Source organism: Rattus norvegicus, chromosome 7 (assembly GCF_021556685.1).
Source record: "Rattus norvegicus strain SHRSP/BbbUtx chromosome 7, alternate assembly SHRSP_T2T, whole genome shotgun sequence".
NCBI lineage: Eukaryota > Metazoa > Chordata > Mammalia > Rodentia > Muridae > Rattus > Rattus norvegicus.
The window spans coordinates 26,970,307-26,994,091 of NC_141540.1; the positions used below are offsets into that span (position 1 = coordinate 26,970,307).

General features: G+C 45.5%; 1 protein-coding gene and 1 pseudogene across 23 annotated transcripts; both read left to right on the forward strand.

Annotated features, from left to right (window-relative positions):
- Positions 1-1,456: 1,456 nt before the first annotated feature.
- Positions 1,457-3,628, forward strand: LOC148004584 (nucleolar RNA helicase 2 pseudogene; annotated as a pseudogene).
- Positions 3,629-3,687: 59 nt separating this feature from the next.
- Positions 3,688-22,703, forward strand: Smokwl2 (sperm motility kinase W like 2). 23 transcript variants are annotated; one of them, XM_087559698.1, is made up of 13 exons: positions 4,337-5,951; positions 9,788-11,766; positions 12,282-12,482; positions 12,621-12,781; positions 13,464-13,592; positions 13,699-13,809; positions 14,626-14,779; positions 16,071-16,108; positions 16,744-16,906; positions 17,350-17,557; positions 17,629-17,831; positions 21,920-22,031; positions 22,195-22,703. In XM_087559698.1, the coding sequence occupies exon 1, from the start codon at positions 4,467-4,469 to the stop codon at positions 5,946-5,948; it is 1,482 nt and encodes a 493-aa protein (XP_087415824.1). In that variant the 5' UTR covers positions 4,337-4,466; the 3' UTR covers positions 5,949-5,951; positions 9,788-11,766; positions 12,282-12,482; positions 12,621-12,781; positions 13,464-13,592; positions 13,699-13,809; positions 14,626-14,779; positions 16,071-16,108; positions 16,744-16,906; positions 17,350-17,557; positions 17,629-17,831; positions 21,920-22,031; positions 22,195-22,703. The 23 variants fall into 23 exon arrangements, with proteins under 23 accessions (XP_087415826.1, XP_087415830.1, XP_087415827.1 ...); XM_087559703.1 differs by having other exon boundaries at positions 4,351-5,951; positions 9,788-12,178; XM_087559710.1 differs by having other exon boundaries at positions 4,361-5,951; positions 17,777-17,831.
- Positions 22,704-23,785: the final 1,082 nt, after the last annotated feature.

The window sequence follows — 23,785 nt, forward strand, 5'->3', positions numbered from 1 at the left end:
GACTGGGATCCACATGTAATGTCTCACTAGGAAATATTTGATTGCAGAAGAAGGAAGCCACACTAGCTGTGTGTAATTCTTGTCCCCAGTGGTTCAGCTTTTATCCATACTTAGAGGATCAGAACTTGTAAGACGCTCAACCACAGGTGCAGAGACCATCACACCCAGTTAGCACAGTGTCTGGTAGGGGAATCCACCTAGAGATGTAGATTCACAAGTCACCTCCACCACTGAGGCTCTAGTCAGGACCCGGAGCTGATTTACCTTAGATTCAGTTGAAGGAGATGGGGGAGGGGACAAAAATCACTGGAAGAGTCTGTAGTCTGAAAGACTTGCTTTCTCTGGAAAGTGTGGCAGGCATTGGTAATACTTATGTGACTTGGAAAGGAGAGTAGACACATGACTAATGGAATGACTCTAGAGTTGACAGGGAATTCTCTGACTTCCATTTCTCCTTCTGTGAGAAAATAATGAAGACTTAAATAATGAATAATTTAAGGAATGGTTTGTCCTGGCTCAGATGTAATGATGATACAGTATCTCATGGTGGGAAAAGCAGGGTATCCGCAGAAAAAGCAACTGATTTCCCTGTGTTCATGGTCAGGAATCCCAGGCAGCAGATGCTTGAGAATCTTGTTGCTTTCACAGTTTGATGCAGCTGGAAATGCACCCTGAGGAAATGTTCCAAAAATCATGCAGGGTGGGCCTTATGTTCCTTACAGAGAAACATCTCAAAAACACTCACAGATACTTGCCTAAAGGTTGGCACCTAAGCGCCTGTCACAGTCACAAAGAAGGTTGATTTCTGGGAATGTAAGGAGCCCGTAGAAAGAAGTACTTTACGTTCAGAAAGTTTATTGTTTGATCAAGACAAATGCTGACCAAAAAAGGAGCTGGGTGGACACGGAGCAAAGAGCTTGGAAACTGCATGTGTTTGTTTGTACTTGCGTGGCAAATGGAGGGGCACTATTGGAGGTGTGTGCTTGTTTGAATACGTGTGTCACTGTATGCGTGTGTTTGGAGATTCTCCTCCTATCTGCCTGGAAGGAGTTTTCCGTTTGCCTTTGGAGCATGATGTACAACACTCAGCGCCTCAACTGCGCTGCCTGGCTAGAAGCTGCCTAACTTCCCACCAAAATGATTTGGACGGAAACTCACAACCATTGAGCCAGCCACAAGAAAATATTGTACATGACAAGGCAGTAATATAGTACCTTTGTCATGGTGTGTTTTCAGAGTAGTAGAAATTCTAACAGAAATTGCAGGGGAAGTAAGCATCATCTCTTTCCAAGGGAAGAAATTATTGAGAGATGCAGAGTGGATCACAAGTAGAAGGCTGCTGTGTCGCTCTCTCTCCTTTGCATACAGTTGAGGGACTGGCAGACCTGCGTAGCTCACACTGAAAAATACCAGGAAACTCCCCAGTGCATCCAAGTAGGGAGAAGACAGGGCTGAGGAGAGCAAGGAGATGCTGCCAATGCAAGCAGGAGGAAAAGTAGAAAGGAGAAGCCAAAATCGAAGACAGAAGAAGCAACGAAAGGAATGGAAAAGACTTGTTCCTCCAGAGCAAAAGCAGTGAAAGAGAAAGGGCCTTCTGAAGTTGATGTGTGTTCTGCTAAATCCAACAAGGACAAGAAGGAGGATGAGCCTCAAGACCACAATGCTTGTAAAAGCAAAACATCCCAGAAGAAAAGGAGTCCCTAGAGAAGAAAACAGCCAATGGGAAAAAACACAGAGACAAAAACCAGGAAGTTTCTGAAGCAGAGGCAGACATGCCCAAGCCCAAGAAGAAGAAAGGGAAAGAAGTTAATGAGACAAGGGAGAGAAGAGCCCAGGCTCAAGAATGTCCTCTCCCATTCTGAACCAAACTCCAACTCCAGGGATGCTCCTGGGGAAGAAAATAGTAATGAGATAGAAAAGGAAATACTCATCGAGAAGAAAGGATTCTCTCTAATTTTCCCATACCCGAGGAGACTGTCAAGCTTCTCAAAGCTCAAAGCTTGAGGGGTGAACTACCCATTTTTTCTAAAAGCCAAGACATTCCATCATGTATACAGTGAGACAGACTTCATTGCCCAGGCATGGACAGTAAGCAGGAAGACCTTCTCCTTTGCCGTCCCTTTGATTGGGTAACTTAAAGGTGGACTACAAGAGAGGAAGAGAGGCCAAGCCAATCAGATACTAGTGCTGCATCTACAAGAGAATTAGCAAATCAAATGACCAAAGACTTCAGTGACATCGATAAAAGCTATCAGTGTTTTTTATGGTGAAACTCCCTATGGTGGTCAACAAGAACAAGTGCAGAGTGGGATTGATATCCTGGTTGGGACCCCAGCTCGTATTGAGGATCACTTGCAGAATGGCAAGCTAGATCTCACCAACCTTTAACATGTTGTCCTAGATGAAGACGACCAGATGTTAGATATTGGTTTGAAGATCAAGTGGAAGAAATTTTATGTATAGCATACAAGAACGATTCTGAAGGCAACCCGCAAACATTGCTTTTTCTCTGCAACCTGCTCTCATTGAGTATTTAATGTTGCTAAGAAATACACAAAACCTACATATGAACGGGTGGACCTGATTGGGAAAAGATTCAGAAAGCAGCCTTAACTGTGGAGCACAGGAGACAGAGAGGACAGTGGTGAGTAGGGATGTGTTCCGAGGGTACAGTGGTCATCAAGGGGACATGTTCAACTTCTGTGAAACCAAGGACGGTGGCAGGAGCTGTCACAAAACACATGCATAAAGCAGGAATGCCCAGTCCTTACATGGGGACATTCTGCAGAAGCAAAAGGAAATCACCCTGAAAGGTGCTGAAATGGCAGTTTTGTGGGTTTACTGGCTGAAAGTGGGTTAGACATCCCCGAGGGTGACCTGGTTGTTCACAGCTGTACACCAATGGAAATGGAGTCTTTGATCTTTCAAGAAGAACAGGCAGAGCTGGAAGGATAGGGGTTTAAACTGCTTTTACCAAAGAAGAGTACCAGTTACCCCAGGTGGTGCAGAAAGCTAGCACTAAGTTTGAACGGATAGGTCTTCCTTCTGAAACAAATAATGAAAGCCTCCAGCAAAGATGCCATCAGACTATTGGACTCTGTGCCCCCACTGCCGTTGGCCATTTCAAGCAGTCGGCTGAGACGCTGACTGAGGAGAAAGGAGCTGTAGAGACCTGGCAGCTGCTCTATCTCCACAGATCAGGGGCCACATCGGTCGACCAGTGCTCCCTGATCCACTGCCCAGCAGCCTTTGAGACTGTGATACTGCAGTGCTTTGTTGAGATGTCCAACTTAGCTATGCTTGGAAGGAACTCGAGGAGCAGCTAGGCAAGAACATCGATGCCAAAATGAAGGGGATGGTCTTCCTCAAAGGAAAACCGGAAGTTTGTTTTGATGTCTGCACTGAAGCAGACACAAAAACACAGGTGAAGTGGCACGGTTGGAGATGCTGTCAGCTCAACATGGCCACTGAGGAGCCAGAGCTGAAAGGACCCCCAGAAAGATATCAAGGGGGCTGGGGCAGCGGATGGCAGCCATGGTGATTTCATGGGACAGCAGGGTGGAAGCAGGAACTTCCTGGATCAGGGCAGGGACAGCAAGGAGGAAGTAGAAACTTCAGAGGACAATGACCAAGAGGTGACAACAAAAGGTACCAGATCCACAGTCAAAGGCCAGAAGTGGAGTTTATAGTAAAGTATTTGGTCAGTGAGTAGAGCCAAGAAGAAACTCTTCACAATGGGCACCCCAGGATCCCTCCTGCTCTCAAAGTCCCCAGTGCTTCATTCCTTTTAGATGATTTACCAGCTCCCCTTCCTTGCAGAGAGGCTTCTGACCTGTCTGAGTAACCGTCATTCTGTCTTCCTTTTGGAAAGAAGTAGGAATGGATGAATGAATGAATGAATGATGAATGAGTGAATGAGTGAATGAATGAGTGAATGCATCCATACATAGTGTGAGGATGACAAAGTAATCGATCTGATATTGGGCCCTCAATGCACTTCCCAGGTGCTGCTCCTCTAACTGGAGCCTCAGGAGCCAATAGAGCAGCTGGGGAGGTGATCAAAGTCTCTCTCAGGTTGCAGCTTTAATGCACTTCCCTGTGCAGCACAGTACTGCCTGTAATTGCTAAACAGTAAATACTGACTCTTTGATCTGCTGAAGAAGAAGCTCAGAGAGGCTAGTTTCCTTTTCACAAGAATGGAAAGTTCCCTGAGGCCCAGAGTGGAGACAGCCACTATGGTTTTCAGCCTTCTCTGCTTGGTGCATTTCATGCTGTGACCTCACAAAGATCCACTGTGATGTAAGAATGAGTGTCCTCTGTATAAGACAGTGGACCAGCCTGTTGAATTTGTCCATAAGGACCAGGGAGCAGGTTAACGTTGACCTGTGGGACTCCTTGATAGCTTTGTATTTTGTTAGTTGACGGGGTTATTGTACCTCACAACTTGTGTTCACCAGATCACAGGGATGGACATCACTTCTATTAAGAAGACTTTGGGCAGTCAGTATAGGGTGGTTTTCTTTCTTGGACAGGGTTCATATGGCAGGGTGAGATTGGCCTGGCACCGGAGAACGCAGGCCCTGGTTGCCATCAAAACGGTAGAGATCAGCAAGGACACCATCAGGGGGATCCTGTCTGAAATGACCACATTGGAGTCATTGAACCATCCGAATATAATTTCTTTATATGAGGTCCTGATCACAGGGACCGGAGTTCATTTTATATTACAATATGCTCCAGGAGGCAACTTAGGAAAACTAATAAGTGAGGAGGGCCCATTGCCAGAAGAAAAGGCGAAGAAAATGTTCGGACAGGTCGTATCTGCCATAAGATATTGCCATAGCCTGGATATTGTCCATCGCGACATCAAGCCACAGAATATACTGATAGATGGAGAGGGCAATATTAAGCTGATCGACTTTGGCCAGGCCATCAAATGCAAACCTGGTACATTACTGAGTAGGCACTGTGGAACCAGGGACTTTAATGCCCCAGAACTGGTATTAAGGGAGCCATATGATGGCAAGAGTTCTGATGTGTGGAGTTTGGGGGTGGTGCTCTATTTCTTTACCACTGGCTACTTACCCTTCAGAGGAAAGACCATCAATGATGTTGAGGAAAGGATTACAACAGGGACCTATACCATTCCTACTCACCTGTCTGGGCAACTCGAAAACCTGATACATCAAATTCTGAGAGTTTCCCCAGGTATGAGGCCCTCTGTAGAGGAAATTGAAAATCACCCATGGATCAAGAAATGTGAGTTTAAAATCCTGCCCAAGACTGACCCAGATTACAAAATTATAGAAATGCTCTGTGCAATGGGGTATAAAGCCAAGGACATCTTGGAATCCCTCCAAAAGAAAAGATACGATGAACCAATGGGGGCATATTTGAGCTTAAAAGATCATGTAAGCAAAGGGTTTGATGTTGGATATATCACTCTAGCCAAGCCTGGGGATCCATGCCCTCCGCCACCCCCATCACCAGCACATCCCTCTGTCTTTGGCCTTCCTCTCAGGAGAAGGGCCAGTGAGCCCATCTTTGGCCTCCACCACAGACCTCCCTCAAGAGAACAGAATCCTCTTGACCTGATTCTATCAGGACTCAAGATGAGCAGGTGTGTCTCCATGCCTCCCATTGCGGTATACTATCCTAAGAAGGAGAGAAGCACTTCTACCCGTGCCCTCCACTCAACACCTGTGGCTTGCCCGTGCGTCAGCAACAACATGTCGGAAGTTGAAATAATCCTGCCACCTAAGCAAGACATTGAGATGAATACGTCATCTCCCCCTCAGAGGATGGGATGGTTTAAGAGACTCCGCAAAGGAATCAGGGACTGTTTTTCAAGACTTTGCTGCCTCCCAAGGGCTCCAAAGAAAAAAACCCAGCATAGATCCTCCAAGAGAGTGGCCCCCCTGAAAAAGGCAGCAAGCAGTACCATATAAAAGGTAAGCTAATGTGGGAGGGTGCATCTCCACTCTGAATTTTATTGTCTCTGTCTTTATTCATGTATTCTCACTGGAAATATCAGAAGAGTATACATGGGGTCTCTTGGGTTGGGGAGAAGTATGTCTACTCCAGCTGGATAAAACCCTGCTCATTTCCGTACCATCTGAGGAAGAAATATTTTTGGAGAATGCCTAGGTGGTGTCTGATGTAACCGAACTAGCAATAATCAGCAAGTGATTGTGGGTACAGCCAGTCTGAAAGGGGGCATATAAGGCTGTTCTCCATGGAGAACATATTCAGATAGAGACTCTGCTTGGGGACCTAGTGCCTGGCAGAGTGACAGTGGTCAAAGTACTAAGGGGCCACCTCCATGTCTCCCTACAATTGAATTGAACAGGTGGAGTGTACTGAGTCCTGTGAGGTCTGACAATGCTGCTTGAATGAATACATTGGGATTCAGCTGTGGATACCCAGTTCTTATGTATCCTTCATGCAGCAGAGAGAGGTCAGTGTCACCAGAAGTTCCAATCTGGCATTCAGAGACTGGTCGTACAGTGTCATGCTAGTCTTTCTTACCATCTACTAACCAGGGCTGAATAGCTGGTAGGGGATCTTCCTTCCTACCAGGCTCCAGGCAACTAAACCTCAAACTGAATGTCCCGGGACACTGACCCGTGGGCTCCTAGGTTTCTTTTCCTCCAATCATTTGCTATGCTACCAACAAGGAGACCTATGCTCCCTGTTAGTACAACAAATACCTGCTCCAAAGTTCACAAGGAGCAGAAATGGGAAGTTTCCCTCCATAGCTCTGTTCTTGCTGCTTTCGCTAGGCATTCTGTGCATGTGCTGGCTTGGTCAGCTCCTGGTCAGGCCACTGGGCATTCAAAGTGACTTCTGTTCACGTTCCCACATGTGCTACATACCTAGGACACACCTTCCCAGTATCTCATAGAAACCAAGCTCACTGCAGTCTCACTCTAAAGCTCGAATTTCCTTGAACTAGCCATCCTCTTGAGAATCTACTGTGGTAGGCTTGGGGCACTGTATGCAGCAGACAGCAGCAGACTTGAGGGACATGGGAAGTGGGCTTCAGAGGTGAGAGCTTAAGTGCCTCCAGGATGTGATTGTGCACCATATTCCAAAAGTGCTCCAGCTTTGGAAAGTCCAGACTTCTGTCTACCATGTCTGGTGTGAGTCTCAGTGCTGGGCTGAAGGACCCCACACTGAGGTTTAGAGAACAAAACACAGTGCTTCTATCATGGAGATCACTCAGCCTGTGTGACCTGCTCTCCTGTGGGAAGGATAAGAGTAGGCACCCAGCACATCTCTCTCACTGTGTCCAAGAAAGATGCAAAACTTGTGAGTGAACCTCAAAGCGGCTAAGCCTGGGAAACTAGAAGGGTTGCTCCCTAAGCATTTGCCATCTTTCTGACACTCAGTCCTCTTCCACATCTGAACAGCCTAGAGCTGGGACTCTCCTCATTTGTCAGAGGTTAGCCTCATGACATATGTCCCTGCATTTCCATGGGATTTTGGCTCCATGGGGTGTGGGCTCTTCGTCATGGTTAGGGTTCAGTGTCCTAGCCATCCAGCTTGCTCTTTGCATTCTGGGCTGAGCCTGTTCAAGTTCTTCCCCTACAGCATCTGTGTATCCAGTTCATTGCTAGAGTTAAGTCTTCTTTCATAGGCCTCACGTCATTCTTTCCTAACTGGAACAAGTCTTCCAGTGTCAAAATGAGATCTGAGATTCAATCCTGTGCTCTAGGTTTACTCTGTGTCATGCTATGATCAGTTATCCAGTCAGAAGTCATTGAATAAAAACGTGCTCTGTCCCAAGCCTTCACTCACTGCTGAGTCCAGGGATCTTTAGGCCTGAAGACCTATCTGTCCCCAAGCAGCAGACAACCTGGCAGAATCCAGGAAAATAGGGAAGACAAAAATGATGGTGTAGTTCTGCATGAAAACAACTAACTTGGTAAGAGACCAAAGAGCATGCATGGTAGTCCAGGGCATCAGAAGAGACACTTTTGTGAGAGTTACAGCAGGAGAGACCCTGGAAGAAACTAATAGAAGGCACAGAGGGCCATGGCGGAAGCTGTGTGACCTACAGCCAGCATCAATCTCTGTATATGATGTATATGATGGTGTCTTTTTCTGATAGTGCGGTGTTTTGAGTCACTTAAGAATAAACTGTAAGTTTCTCCTTTAGGTGAAAACTCCTGAAATTCCTCTTGACTTTCAGGCTCTCGCAGTCTTGAAGGTCCACTCATGGAAAATACCTGAGGGGTGCACTCTCCTGAGTCCTGAAGATTAGAAAGGATAAGATAGTGAAGAGAACAGTGGGAAAGAACAGAGTCAAATAGAAATGGGGCTCATGGTGGCATCCCAGAGTCTAGAGGCCCCGACCTTCCTTCACATGCACCTGTAGGTGTTTCAAACTCAGTGGTGGTTCTAAGTAAAAAGTGTCACCAGGCACCTCTATGGATCTGTGTGTGTGTGTGTGTGTGTGTGTGTGTGTGTGTGTGTGTGTGTGTGTGTGTTCTTGCTTCCTATCCAAATCAAAGGCTCCATAACCTCGAGACAACATTTTCAGTGTTACAGGAATATCTTTCTACTCTAAAGTATAGCTGAAAAGCAGCCCAGTTATACTGACTTGGCTTTTTCTCTCACGTTTCACCATCTATCCCTGGTCTTCTTAGATTTCTCCAGCTGAGAATTTTCAATAAGTTAGGAAGCTACTATGAGTCTTCTGGGATTAGGCTGCCCTGAGCTGGAGCCACAGTCCAACAAGTGTTCACCAAATGTTTTTGTCTTCATTGCTGCCAGGAACAGAGAGCAGTGGGTCTTGCTTGGCTGTGGAGGAAACTGTTGTGTAATTTAAAACTGATGTATGTAACTATTATGAGGGAAGTCATAGTAACTGAAGGTAGATATTTAGAGGCAGAAACAAGAATAGAGGTCATGACCTGTGCTCTTTACTGGCTTCTTCACAATGATTTCCTTGACTTCTTTCCTATTGCCAGATGAACTACCATCCATACATCCCTACACACTTAGTCATTAATCATGAAAATGTACTATAAATGCAGTGGACAATCTGGCAGTGGCATAATGTAAACAAACGTTTCCATCCCAAATGGCCTAAAGTTGACCAAATTTCCAGGAAAGTGTCCAACCCATATGGGGAGGGGCAATCCCTTTCTGGCATGCCAGTCACTTCAGGGTGTGCACTTGTCTTGTTACTTGGATCTGTGGAAAACTTGAATTTGTCTTATGTCACACTTTCACTCGGGTATCTATTAGGTGTCTCAGCCACTCACCATCTCCTCATCAATTCTATCCTCCATTTAAGTTCTAGGATTTGTAGCTGCTGTGTTTATCTGCAGATGATGGTCAATAAAGTCCCTCTGGAACCTAAATTCAGACAGTACATAGCGTGTCTGCACTCTCTGTATCCCAGAGTCAGCATGAGACAAAGCCCAACAACACATGTGGACTCTTCCCTCTCACCCTAAAGGACATGGTGATCCATTAGCTTCCTGATACACAACATGCTGACATCCAGCAGTCAATGGCCTTAGCAGTTCTTAATGGCCTCTGGCTCTCTCAAGTGCAGTCTTTAGTCATTCAGGAAAAGGGAAAGAATCCATAACTTCTCCCTTCTCTGTACTTGCTCTAGTGTCCTTCCCTCCTGAGTGCTTTTGCAGTTCCCCTAGTTATAATCTACAAAGGGAGGTCTCATTCAGTCGGAGGTTCTGAGAAAGGATGATTCTGCCATTGTCCTGGGCACCTGGGTTTAAGTCCCCCTCACAACTAATTTCTTTCCCTCCTTCAGCTTCCCTCCTGCAGATAATGGTGCATTTGAGGCCAGGACAGTCATGGACTCCTGAGTACAAGGAAAGTGGCTCATTGTTGCTAAGGATCCCAACTCAAATTAGCAACACTGGACTGAAAACACAAACTAAAATCCTCCTACCTGAGCAAGGTATGCAGAAAAAATGAGAGACTGCTGTTCTCAGGGACAAGTATCCATATGGAATCTATAGTGATGATCTATGCCTGGCAGAGGAACAATGGTCAACTATCTAATGGGCCCCCTCAAAGTCTCCCTGCAGCTCAGAAGAACACCAAGGGCCTCAGCTCTGTCATTCCTGTATCACTGTGGAGCATCTGCCAAGAATGGACACCAGCATCAGTAGACCAGGGAGAGACTGGTTCCCACACTTTAGTTCCGCACGCCCAAACAGTAAAACAACATCCTATCCCCTAATGAGGTATGTACATAATGACAGAGGATTCTCCACACAAACTTGATTCACAAGAACAGGGCCTCTTTGGTAGACACCCAAACCATCTGAAACCAGGCAAGAAGACGTGAGCAGTAGCCTTCGATCCCTGTACCTCAAGACCAAATAACACTCATTCTGATAGGATACATGAGCTGGTCCTCGTTTATCTTCATTCCCCAATTCCTTCTATCTCCTATCCGCATGAAGACCTTTCCTTCCCATGCTCTGATCTGAATCTTGTTCCGCAATTCATGGAACACATTTGAAAAGTCGATCTGGACCTCCATGTCCTCATTTGTCCGTATGGACCTTCAGGATGGACAGTCTCTGGAAGATCCTGTGACAGCTGCAGGATGGGCTGAGCAGCTGTGTTTGTCCATATCTACGGCAGAAGCACTTGAGCCAATAGACTACCTAACAGTGCCATTCTGCCCTTAACAATAATGTGAGGATTCCCCTGTCTCCATATGAACCAACCTGCCTGCCCCAACACTGTGCTAATGTCGCTGCGGGAACACTAAGGACATGAGGACTATGAGAGTAGGATGCTCGGTGCAAAAAAATGAGTTCCCTTTTAATACTGACTAAGATGCTCAGGCCTCAAAGGAGGTGGACTGCAAGGGTGAGAGCTGAGTGTTCCTTCTGGATATGAGTCAACACCAGCACGCAGGAATCCACCAGGTTTGGATGGACGATGCATCTGACCAGAAGAGGGGAGTAGTAAGTTTCTGGGGTACACTGAAAGATCCCTCACTCTGTGTAATTACCCAGGAAATGAAATAGTCTTGTCCATGTGGACATTGGTGCCCAAATGAGAAAAATAGTGTATATATCCTGACCACTTAAAAGTCATGCTTTTTCTGAGAGAACCTCTGAGCTCGAAAGACTGTGAAATAGGATGTCTGCCTGTACCAGAATCTTTCCAGTGTAGAGAATTTCATCAGGAAGGAAGAGGCCCAGAGCATGCACATATGTTGAACTCTTGAAGGGCACCCAGTTTGAAAGAGAACATCAAAGGCCTGAATCACTGTGAAACAAGCTGTCTGCAAGTACTAGAACACTTCCTGAGAGCAAGGGACACTGCCAAACCACTAGAGGCCAAAAGTTATGATGGATAAAGAGACAGGTGTTCTGGTGACCTGTAACCCCATCAGGAGCCCCAAGGGTCACCTCCTGCTAAACCAAACATAACCTTTATCAGTGAAGGTCACTCCCGAGAAACCCTGTTGAGAAACCCTGCAGACAGGAAAGCCAAGGAGGCCTCCTCCTTCCCATTGTCATTATTTTCTAAGGGAGCTTGAACAGGTTAGCTCCTACAGACTTCTTAAACTGCCTGGAACACTCTGCTAATTCTGTGTTCCCACACTCTTCAACTGAGTCAAGAGAAGAAAACAGATATTTGGAACTCTGATCCAATCAAATTAATATTCTGGTGATCAGAAGCCAAGACTGTACAGAGATTTCTGAGGCCTCTCCAGGAATTCTGTCCAGAATCACGCTCTGGAGGACTTCAGTGTGCGAGAATGTGAGTACGTTGGATGGACTCTGGGGTCTAAGGAATGAAGTTTGTCCTCATTAGGACAAAAAGATACAAGGGGAACGCCGGAGTACATATAGAACACAGGGTGCCATGATGTGGAGCCCGAAGACAAGGGAGGCTGCTGAACACTCTAATGACTGTATGAGTGAACTTGGACATGAACAGTGTAGCTGGATCTGTTTGCCTTCAGTTCAAGCTGCAATGTTGTCACCATCTCCTCTTTAAGCCCATGTATCCTTGACAAGGTTGTTCTGCCCTTCAAGCTCATATGATGGTTGTGCATGTAGGAGACCTAGCCTTCTGTCACCAAGGAAACAGAAAGCAGAGGAGGAATGTGACCGTGGGAGGCTGCAGGCAAAAGTGATGTGGGGCCACAACTGTACCTGGAAGCTACATGGTACAATCCCTGAGGCCCTGTTCAGACCTTCATTCTATTCTGGTGTCTTCCTAGTGACAGCCCTGCTAGCCAATGACAACAACTTCTCCCTGATCTTCCCCAGCCTTGCTTCCCAGTCCTGAGACTTGAAGAGCACAGAGGAGGGCCTCTGTAGGTCAGTCACTGGCTCTGGACCATTGACCACTACCACTGCTTTTACTTGGGATGGTGTTCAAATTGTGGGATGTCTGAGAAAGCTGGGTTCCACGTTTTTGCTATGCAACCTGTTCCTCACGTCCTGGACTTTGCCGGCTCCAGTCCTCAGGTACTATCATGGAAGCCATTACTCTCTCCACAGTCCTGTCATTCTTACCCACAAGGAGTAAGGATGTAGATTCACTCTAGATGTGAGCACAGCTTGTAAACTGTCTATGTGAGTTGGTGTCATCTGTCCTTTTGTCAGTTGCCATTCAGTAAGCATTGTGACGTGTCAGGCTCTCAGGAGAAGCCAGATCCCAGTGGCATTAGTGTGACAAACAAGCTGTGCCCAAGGAGCTGACACTCTGGCAGAGTCCAGGACATCCAGGAAGACAGAGGTGGTGAGGAAAGTCTGCATCAAAACAGGTAAAAACAGTAATAAAACTGTCAGTTCCCATCCTTGTACAGGTTGTTGGGAAACACTATCCCTGAGAAGACAGCTCTGTCGAGCTGAGCCTGGAGAGAAAGAAGGCATGAGAAGGAAGGCAATGGCAGCCATGTGACAGGCAGCCATCATGAATGACTGGACCTGACGAGTGTCTGTGATACTGTGATAGATATTTATGGACACCCTAAAAGGACATTTATTGTGTTTCATCTCTTAGTGAAATGCTGTTCTCCACGCACATCACAGACCCTGGGAGTGTTGGGTATTGCTACCTGCCAAAGGCCTGAAGTGTGCACTACTGTTGTGCTGGTGGTGGGATTGTCAGATGAGGAGGCCATCCTGATAGAGACAGTGTAGGAATCCCAGAAACAACAGGCCATGTTGCTGCACGTGGCTAACCTTCGTTGATTTTGCATGTCAGTTTCTAAGCCGGTAAGGAGTGCAGATAAAAACTGTCACCAGAGGTAATCCTGAACCTCGGTTGTACACCAGCACTGTAGTTGGCTTTATCTCCCATGCAGACACTCAGTCTCCCTCAGCACACCCTCTTACTGTCCAGGAATTTTCTTAGCTATACAAATAACACACTGGGTTGTTACAGGTGGAATGACCTAGCCAAATCCTCTGTTCTCTTACATTCTGTCCCTGTCCTCTCTTTAGATATCACCAACTATGACTCTGACATCCAATGAAGCAGTTGAGGGCCATGATGCTTTTCTGACTGAGGCAACACAGCCTGGAGCTCAAATCCCGAGGCTGTGCACCAAAGTCCTTCCCTGTTTGTCACTGGTGAGCAGAGTCTGACCTGAAAGTCTGGACCTGATCTCTCAGTGAAGGCAAAACCGCTTGACCTCTGATTTTGAACTGCAATTGTTTTAAAAATCTATTTATTTAGGTTGCTATTGATTTAAAAATCTAGTTCAATATGGGAAAAAATACACTTTTCAATCTCCTGGAACATTCTGTCTCAGAGAGGACCATGTCTACACGTCAAAGGAAAGACCAGGTGAGGAAGATGGGGAGGTCCCATGTGGATTTCTCACTATGTGATTGATCTCAACCCACTTCCCAAAGTTCCTTTAGTTCCAGCATCAAATTAGTAGGCCTAGGATGAATAGAGCCCTGAAGTGCTGATAGAGACTGAGGGCTCCCTGGGTGGCGTGTCCCATGAAGTGACCCTTCAGGATCTTTGGTGTGGGCAGATTTCTCCTCACTCTTTGAACATCATAGGTTATGAATGCTCTCCCTGAACACTCCGATGTTCACTGGTCAGTTTGCAGTCCTGCCTAGCACTTCAGGAAAGTTCTCCCACTCTGATTGACTTCTGGGATCCAGCTTCCTTTTCTATAGAGGGTGCTTAGTGCTGTAAAACAGGAATCTGACTAACACAGTGTGATGAATAGCTGGTCTTCTGTAATGCCTAGAAGCAGCACAAGATGGGGCCACTGGACACAGTCATCCCTGTATCCTTCAGCACCATAGAATTTGTGATTAGTTATCAGCACAGAAAACCACTTTTCTTTGATTCTATCTTTTCTGATTCTTTTCTAAATACTAGAACTAAATACTCAATACCAGAACTGACCTGATTGTGTAGGAACATGGGAATATCCTCTAAAGTTCTACCATCTGCACACACCCTCTGCTGTCCTCTACTTCTGGGCACTTGATCCCTGTGACTGTCTTCCTGGGATGCTCACCCTCTCGTCTATTTACACATCTTCTCTCCAGAGTCTCAGTACCTTGTCATTATGTGAAGAAGTAGTGGGGACGCTGTCCTTATCATCCCATGGTATTCCATACTCTCAATTGTCCCTTGCAGATCCTGGTGCTTTCCCACAAGAAGTTGCTCAATGTGGCTACCAGGCAGGCCAAACATAAGCCTCTGTCTGCAGACAGGAGGGCACCAACAATGTGTCAAGCAACCTCATCTGCATCGTCACAAGCATCTGCAGTGTGGATATCTGGTCAACATGGTATGGCCCCTCCCTTCCCTGGTTGCCACCATCAAGTGTCATATAGGTCATCCATTTCAGTGCCAAGATCTAAAATTCCTCTGCTGGTTAGGGCTTTGGAAAGGTCCAAGAGCAAATGCGATGGTGTTTTGTGTTATTGGTTATTCCTTAAATGTGGGAAATCTGTGTATCCAACTGTTGCAGAGTGCCTTCTTCTCTTGCTCTTCCCCCATGCTTTAGGAAGGATGCTGCTCACTAATTATCTCTCACCGACATGGTGGCACACGGGAAGCAATGAGCTTAGTATCAGAATGCCTCTTGACATTATTGGTACTTCCTAGAAGGCCTAGAAGGTCATTAGTGGAGAGATGTTCAGAGTTCTGACAACTCCTCTCTGCTGTCGTCTGACATATGACAGGCACTGACAGTCTCTCTAACCCTTGAGAGGACACCCTGAATGTGGTTCTTAGAATATGAATGGAGATCAGACATTCATAGGGAGAGAAGCCATGCCCACCTGGTCCCACCGAGCAGGAGTTGGGAGCTACCGTTTGATAAATTTGACTGACTAAGAGAACCACCAGATAACTTCCACTGTTGTCTGAGTTGTTGTTTTTAAGTGTCAGTGTGATTATCTGAAACAAAATATTTTTCGTTTCATTTTAATCCAGTGACTTAACACTTCCTGGTATACTGCATTAGCACAGTGTAGCCAAGGCACTACAAAGGGGCTACCCATGTTCTATCCACAGGCAGGAGTGTAGAAAAATTAATGCATGCATGTAGGCTTGCTTGCTAGTGCTCATCTAAAGGCCTCTGCTCTTATGAAGTCTTTCCCTAAGCCTAGGGAATAGCACTGCTAAAGTTCTTGTTACTTCCCATGTCATTTAAGATCATGAAATCGATTCTCTACAAACTTGCTCACAGGAGAACGTCATCTAGAGGATTCCTTTGTGAAGACTCTCCCTCTAGGTCACGTTTCCTGTACTAATTGACAGTTATAAATAAAGATCATGAATTTCTCCCAGTGGCCACCGCACCGCTCAACATTGAAAACTGTCAGACTTGTGACTAGAGGCTTTAGCTTCTCATTTTACCTAGGGTCAAAGCTGACATCTTGTAGAGTGTCCTTTCTGGCCCTCTCAGTTTCTCCCCATATTATACCTGACAGTGTTTCCATTCAGCCATCAGCTCAACACTATGATGTATGTACTGTGTCATTGACTAGTACTTTCTAGGCAGAGATAAAAATTTCACAGCAGACTTGTTGGCCTTCAGGTTGATCTTTTTCTTTTTCTGTTTCCTCTGCCAGGTCGTTTGACAGTTGTGGAGCCCCTCCCACCAATAAAGGTTAGCAACTTGTCGGGCTTTCATGGCATTTATGGCAGCTATTGTGCTTCTTAGAGTAAGTCCAAATCAGTGCTACTAGGTATGTATGATGCTTATATACTTTACCCTAATTTAAACAGATGGTGTGGGCACTGAGAACATGTAGCCCTGCAAAGCATTTTAAATTATTTACATATTTTCTCATTTACCTATTCACTCTCCCCTACATCCTGTCTGTAGTCTGTCTCTTCTATCTCTTCTCTGGTTTTTATATCTTTTGTTCCGTCTTTTTCTCATTCTGGGCATTTGTTTCTGACTCTCTCCTGTTCTCTTTCTTACTGCCTAGCTGCCTCTTTGTCTGTCTATCCATCTGTCTCTCCCTTGCTAAATCTCTATCTCTTTCTCTGTCTCTCTCTGTCTCTCTCTGTCTGTCTCTGTCTCTCTCTCTCTCTCTCTCTCTCTCTCTCTGTGTGTGTGTGTGTGTGTGTGTGTGTGTGTGTGTGTGGCTGTGTGTCCATGCATGTGGGGGCAGGTAGCATGTATATTTCCTGGAGAGCCTGTGAAGGTCAAAGTTTAACTCAAGTGAGGTCTTTCTCAAACTCATAAAGGACCTAGTAACTGAACTCTACTACCTATTATTGGAAAATCTTTTGTAGGTGAAGAACCTGAAGGATCTGAAGCTGTGCCAGTACATGCTGGAGAAATACTTGACTGGACTCGGGAGTAGGAGCCTAGGCATTGGCCCACAGATGTGCTGTTCTCCTTCTATGGATACCTGTCGCAACAACACAATCTTCTCTGTCTACTGGAGTTGTCTTGGTTGTAGATTTGGAGATCCTCAATGTCCCAGCTTAGTTCTCTAATGTTAAGTCATATCGACTCTTAGCATAGTACTTTATTTGCCATTGTTCTTTCTACCTTTATTTTGCCAGAATTTTCTATGGGTAAGTTATTCCATCTATAACACTTTATGATGTGTAAGCCCACACGAGGGTATCCAGAGCCCATACACAATGTGCTCTTATTTACCTGTGAGAAGTCCAAGCCAGTAACCCCAATCTTAACTCAGTGGTGAGAAGGAACTTAAAACTTAGAACAGGACTTGTTTTCATTCCTTTCTTGTTAGTATCATTCACAACTTCTGTAGAAGTTGGGAGTCCAGAAAGCAAAGGGCAGGATTTTCTCACATGATCTTGACCCATGTTGGGTTTTCTGTCTTCCATCTCCACCTTTAACATTAAATATACCACATCTCTCCAAAGGTCATGCCTATTCTAGTGTGCTGCACTCAGTGACGAAGTTGGACCAAGCGTCAAAAGAGTGAAGGCCAAGCTCTGACTGTGACAGAGAGTTTGAGATAGACAACTGATGCTTGGAAAAACACTTGACTTCTCGCTGGGACTTCCATCTATTGTAAATAACCAACAACCTGTTCAAGGATCAATGTGCCTCTGAGATGAGGACAACAAGGTAGAAGGGAGTCCACAGAAGGAAACGGGTCTGAGGGCTAACACCATAACGCTTCCAATTCTGTCTTCTAGGCATCACTAACAAATCTATATAGTCCTACCTCCCAGAAGATGAGTGAAGGTGTTACAGTTAGGATGACTGTTGACATGAGGCTCTCAGAGGTTCTCCACAAATCTGAAGGACAAAATTGAGATTGCCATTCATATGGTCTTTCCATAGTCTCCCCTTGCAATCAGAATGGACCATCACTATGGACCTCATCTATTAGATGCAGGTAAGATGATCATCTTAGGAAACCTAGTCTTTGCTGCTGAGATACTGGGATTCCAAACAACTCTGAGAGGAGAGGGTACAAAGTGGAGCTCAGTCCTGCCTCTCATACCACACATAGCTGATGTCCTGAGGTTCTGTTCTCAGGAGGCATGGAGGGCATGTATCTATTTCATGTAAAAAGAAACTGTTACAAGCAGTCTGAGGTCCCTGTAATTAGAGCTGAGTCTTTGATTGTACCACATCATAAGCAAGTGAGGTTGGAAACATTGTTGCAAATGACAAGAGCCACCACTCTCCCTGCAACTGTTGTAAGGGATGTTCCCTGTACATCTTTATCCTATGTGATGCAGGTGTGAGTTAGATACTGACTAGAATAACAACTCAATGATTCTAAATTATTGATATATGGAAGGACAGGGTATTGGTTGTGTCTTGGTAAATGTACCCATGTCTGTCCATGACTGAGTTAAGTAATACACTGTGTCCTTGTGTGAAGGGGAAACCAAGGCCCTTCTGAGGTCTCTCCTGACAGTGACTGCCCCAACAACAGTGAAACTCATCAAGTCTCACAGGAAAGGGCCACATTTGAGTCCCTGCTTGACAGGCCACAGTCTCAGGATCTTTCCTTCCTCCTGGCTTATTTTGTAACAGTCTCCTCCCCAGACATAGCCATTTCAGTCATTCTCAAAGCCATCTCCTTGACACAATTTACATATCTTCCAACTCATACCACCCTCTTTGTGTAACAGGGAAAGTTCTTGGTCATGCCCAGTGTCCTAATCATTCTAGAGTAAGCCTGCTTTACTGCACATTTAGACTTGTCACAGCAGGCTTCGTTCTTGTGTAACATGGGCAGATGTCGGCCATGCCCTGTTTCCTAACAACTCTAGAATGAGCCCACTTCACTTCAACTAGGCCTGTCACAGCAGGCTTTATTGTGACCCGTGTGGACATCTTCTTCCTTCTGTATGGTTTCCTTGTATAGTACACAAGGGAATGATATCTCAGGATATCCCTCCACCATGTAAGTCTTCACAGCTTCTCAGTCATGTCCTTGGCCTTTTGAGGTGAGCCAAAGCAGCAATTCCATCCATTGCAAAAGGCAGTAACTCACACCCCATTCTTTCCGGACATAGCCCAGATCTCACCTCCAAACTATTTACAGCACTTAATCCATCTCCCAATTCTCTGAGGTCCAGATGATGAGCTGGCACTTGAAGGGAATGCAGAGGTGACATCTCCTCTCATGATGATCCTCAGAGAATTTAGCTATTAAGACCAAAATAGAGGGAGACCATGACTGCAAGCTGACCTTTGTGAGCAACATATCCTCTCGGGACATGAAGCAATGACATTGGGATGTCTCTAAAGGGGCAACGCCCCATACTCTTCATAGCAGTGTTCTGTCTATTTAAAACTCGGGGAAGAGGTGGGCTCCTTCTCACATAGATGTGAGCAGGGTTGTCAATTTCTTCTGGCCCAACACGGATCCGTGGATCACATATCTGATTCTTTCTGGTCCCTGGAAATCCCAGGATCCTCTGAGTTTAACATAGGCAGCCACTGGGATACAGGTCAGTGTGGTCTCTAATGTTGCTGTGCCTCCATTTGCTGACATTGTGGCTACATTGCAACCATGCTCTCTGGGTTCACAGAATGCTATGCTGTACTCTAAGCTTTCCCAGTCTCAAGGGTGGACTCAATCTGGCTTGGTACTACCACTTTTTTTGGAGGTTGCATCCTGAAATGCCATGTGCTCTTCACAATGCCATTAAATGCTTTTACTATTGTTTGGTACATATGAGCATTCATGAAAATCAACACAAAACTCTACATACAAGATGTATTCAAAAACAGTAAATGCTGTTTTTCTAAGCCATTATACTCCTGAATCGCTGCTCCATCCCTACTAGTTATCAAACCCCCAAGATTGGCTCTGTCGCATCTGGCCAGTGTTTCCTGGGGATGTCTCCTTCTGGTTCCTAGCAATGACCCTGCTGCTTTAGGCTGGCAGACTATGTCATTTTTCTCAGATGGTTGTTGTGAAGTCCCTCTCACTTGTATGTCTGATGTGCAGTCAGTATAACATAGCTTGCAAGAAGCAGTTGAAAAGACCAGTTGCAATGTTGTGGTCATGGGCTTAATTGTCAAGGAAACTCGTAGACATGAGACCGACGTGGGTAAAGAAAAAAACTGTGAAATCCTATCTAATTCCCTGTGATGTGTTCAAATGTGTGATGCTCAAGATGGTGCTTAAAATTTGGAGAACTCATTTGTTAGTGTGGAGCCTAAATAGTCCTTTTTGAAAGGCTAGGCTCAGGCATAGCCAGGCAGAGTCCAAACAGTTGTTCTCCAGTACTGAAAGACAAATCTACTAAAAGCCTTTGGCATTCCTACAACCATGTAAAGACAGATGGTCCTACTAGATGTCACAAATGATCCTTTTATTGTAGGTAACTGTCATCTTTTAGGGTTCTATCACCTAATCTGTCATGTGTCCTTGCTGTCTCTAAGACTATGTCATGTTCCCTTCTTTGAAGTACCAGCCTTCCCATAATCTGGAACATTACAAAGTTTGGATGATGTTGCAATGAGGGGTCGGCTGGCATATGCCCTAAATAGAAGCTGAGTGAGTTGTGGGGATTTCCTGAGTTCAAGGTACCTGAGCAGAGTGAGGCAGGACAGGTACCCACAGTCTGGAATCACTGGTCAAGCTTTATGTGTACACTGCTCTACTGTGGGTGGCAGTACAGAACGAGAACTGGACGCATAGCTGGCTTGCTCCTCACTACTCTCTCACAGATTTTCATCTTGGACCACACTGGTTCTGATCAAGGCACAGTCTCGTGTGTGATAAGTTTCTCTCTATGGGTTGGTTGATGACTTAGGATTCTCAACGGATACTGTTTTGTAGACCATTGTGTGCCTCCATTTTGAGGCCTGCCTTTGGCATCACCAAGTCATGTGATCCCTCCAGACTTCTTCCCAACATTTATCATCATGTATAAACCTTCCATCCATCTCTGAGAATTCATTTTCCAGAAAGTAGATCATCCTTGGATGGCAATGACATCTTTGGGCCCTCATAAGCCAATCCTGGTGGAGAGTAGAGATCTGTCAGTCACTGGAGGAAAGAGTCTCTTCTGGTTCATGATGAGCAGATTCCAGGCGACTTTTATCAAATGTAGTAAGGTGATCTAGACCCTTTGTTTGTTAAGTAAGTGCTCAGAAAATTTATTTTACCCTCCTCCCCCACATTTGCACAAAAGGCATAAGAAGTCTACTGAAGTCTTTTGGGCCATTAGGGCCCTGCTTGTGTCTTTAGCAAGGTACTGGTCTGCGAAGAAAACTCTGGACAGTGGCATATCTGCAATGTGTCCCTATATCTTCACGATGCTCCTATGAGACCAGGAAATAGAGAGCACACAGTCACATTAAAATATAAACTCTGTTGTATGACTGTTGGGCTGTGCACAGTAGAGTGGGCACTCTTCAGAAGTACCATTTGAACATTTTTCAGCTATGGAGAAAGAACCCTTTGTCCACCATCTTCACCACTGGATGTGTTTATATTTGTGTCACAGACCTTGAGCTTTTGAGTCTCCAGGGGGAATCTTGGTCATGTTACTGCAGAATGTGCAGTAGGTCTCCTTGACTGTCTTCTGTACATTGATAGCACAGGTGATGCTTTCTATAACTCGGCATATGATCCCTGAAGGTGTAGTTGTGTCTCTCTCCCTCAGTACCCAGGATCTTCATGTTCTCTGTGCTCACTCCATTCTCAAAGTTTTGTAAAACTTGATCCCCATTGATGGTCTGTCCACAAGTGACCAGGCATTTGATGTGTACTTGAGGACACCCCTGACTGGATGTTTCCAGTTTTTACCCCATTGTAGGGAGGAGAACAAAAACCTGGAGATGTCATGTTGTTCCCTAGTACAGGCCATACAGAAGAAAACTGGGCAACCAACAGCAGAATTTCTGAGTGCTTGACCCTGACATTTTCTACAGGATGTCTAGCAAGCCTCTGGACAGGCAGCATGGCAGAAATCAACTCTTTCTTTTTTTTTTTTTTTTTTTTGGAAAAAGGGCTGCTGCTGACACACTGGATAGAGCACACACAAGCTCCCTGTCTGACTCCCTCAGCTCTTGCATGTCTCCTTGGCTATCATTTCAGAGCTTCTGATTCTTCAGACATCAGGTTAGAGGGACAGGAATGGCAATGAGGGTTTTCTTAATCATTGGTAGAGTGGTAGAATGTCTGGTATGTTCAAAAACTATTGGGAAAGAGCTGGGAACATATCTTCTGAAAAAAATATTCCCTCCATTTACACAATCTCCTTCTTTTTGTTCTCCACATTCAGCTTCTTGATACTGAAGAGATTGTTCTACTTGATGAGCCCAGGCCTAGAAGATGGACAGCATCCAAGAAGCCTGGCCCATCTAAGGCCAAGTCACATCTTCATGAAATATTGAAAAGCATTTGTGCACAGGATAAAGGTGCAAGGACCAAAGTCTCCTTAGACTTTCCAGCATACAGAGGGTCTGACAGACTCAGGTCAAAGGTTGCGTCTGAAGCCTAGATCATGAAGAAGGCCCCACTCCACAGGAGAAGCCTGTGGCTGATGCTGTTGCAACTAGGACTATGATTGTGAAACTTGTGTCTGTGGATAGCAGATTCACGAATCTTGTGCCCAGGTATCCACAGGCCTTTTTTCATACATTCCTTGGTATAACTTTGCAAGTCCTGACTTTGGACGTGTCGGGTGCTGATGGTATCTCACTTGATATATAGTACAAGAAAGATTTTTACCCCTTTAAGGGGCTGGAAATAGACTGGACTCACAGTTACCATTAAAACTGAAGTTCTGTCCTTTGTGGTTATTGGCTCTTTTAAAACTTGTTTGACTGGGAACAAGGCTCAGAGCCTGATATTTCCAAGATTCACCCCTACAAATTCAGATACCCACAGCCCAAAGCAGTACAGATACCACTCAGAAATTAATCCAAGGACAAGGTGTCTGACATGAGAATCTTACAGATTTATTTAAAGGTCCAGGACTCAGCAATACTACACCTACGAGGAATCATTCAGGGATTCCACCGTTAGAATTTGGGAGCTGCCATTCACAGAAATGACCCATGGGAGACTCTTATTGCCATATCATTGCCTCCATGACCCATAGTGCTGTGACTGCCATGCTCTCTGTCAAACTCCATAGGAGGTCACCATTAGTAGAATACTAGTGCAGGGCAGCAGAGCAGTACAGTGGCCCTAGGGTGGTGTCATGGGTGGTTCCAGAAGATACTGACATCACACCACCCTCTACATCTAGAATGAAAGGAAGAGGAACACGGGAGGGAGTGTGTGATTGAATTCATGGCCCAAAGCAGCCTAGGTGTCAGCTATCAGTCTGAAAGAGCACATCTGCCTCTGTATGGAGGATTCAGGTCAGGAATGTGACCGGGAACACAGGATTCAGTGCTCACAAGAGGAAAGTCCTTTACATGACATCTTGCACCACAACAGAACAGCCACAAGATAGCTTGTCCTTATAGGAACTGGCACACCAAGCGCATAGGGGAAGTCTCTGGAATATACAGGATTGGTTGAGTACCACACAGGATGGCTGACAAGCTAGCAGAAGAGTAGGACACACACTGAGGTCAAGTGCCAGGTATCATGACCTATGTAGCCACACAGCTGGACTGATGGGCTTTCTTGCTCTGACTGAAGCAGAACCAAAGCAGGGCCTGCCTCAGCCTCCATCTGTACCTTGGCTCTAGCTGCTTCTCTCCCTTGCAAGTCACAGCATCATGAGGCAACTGCCTTGGTTCCCGAAATCACATGGTCTTTGTTCACGTTAAAGACAGGGCATGCAAGAATGTATTCTCCTCCTACCTATGTGCTGGACTAGGGACAGGAGACCAGATCCCTAGGCCTGGACTTCTGAC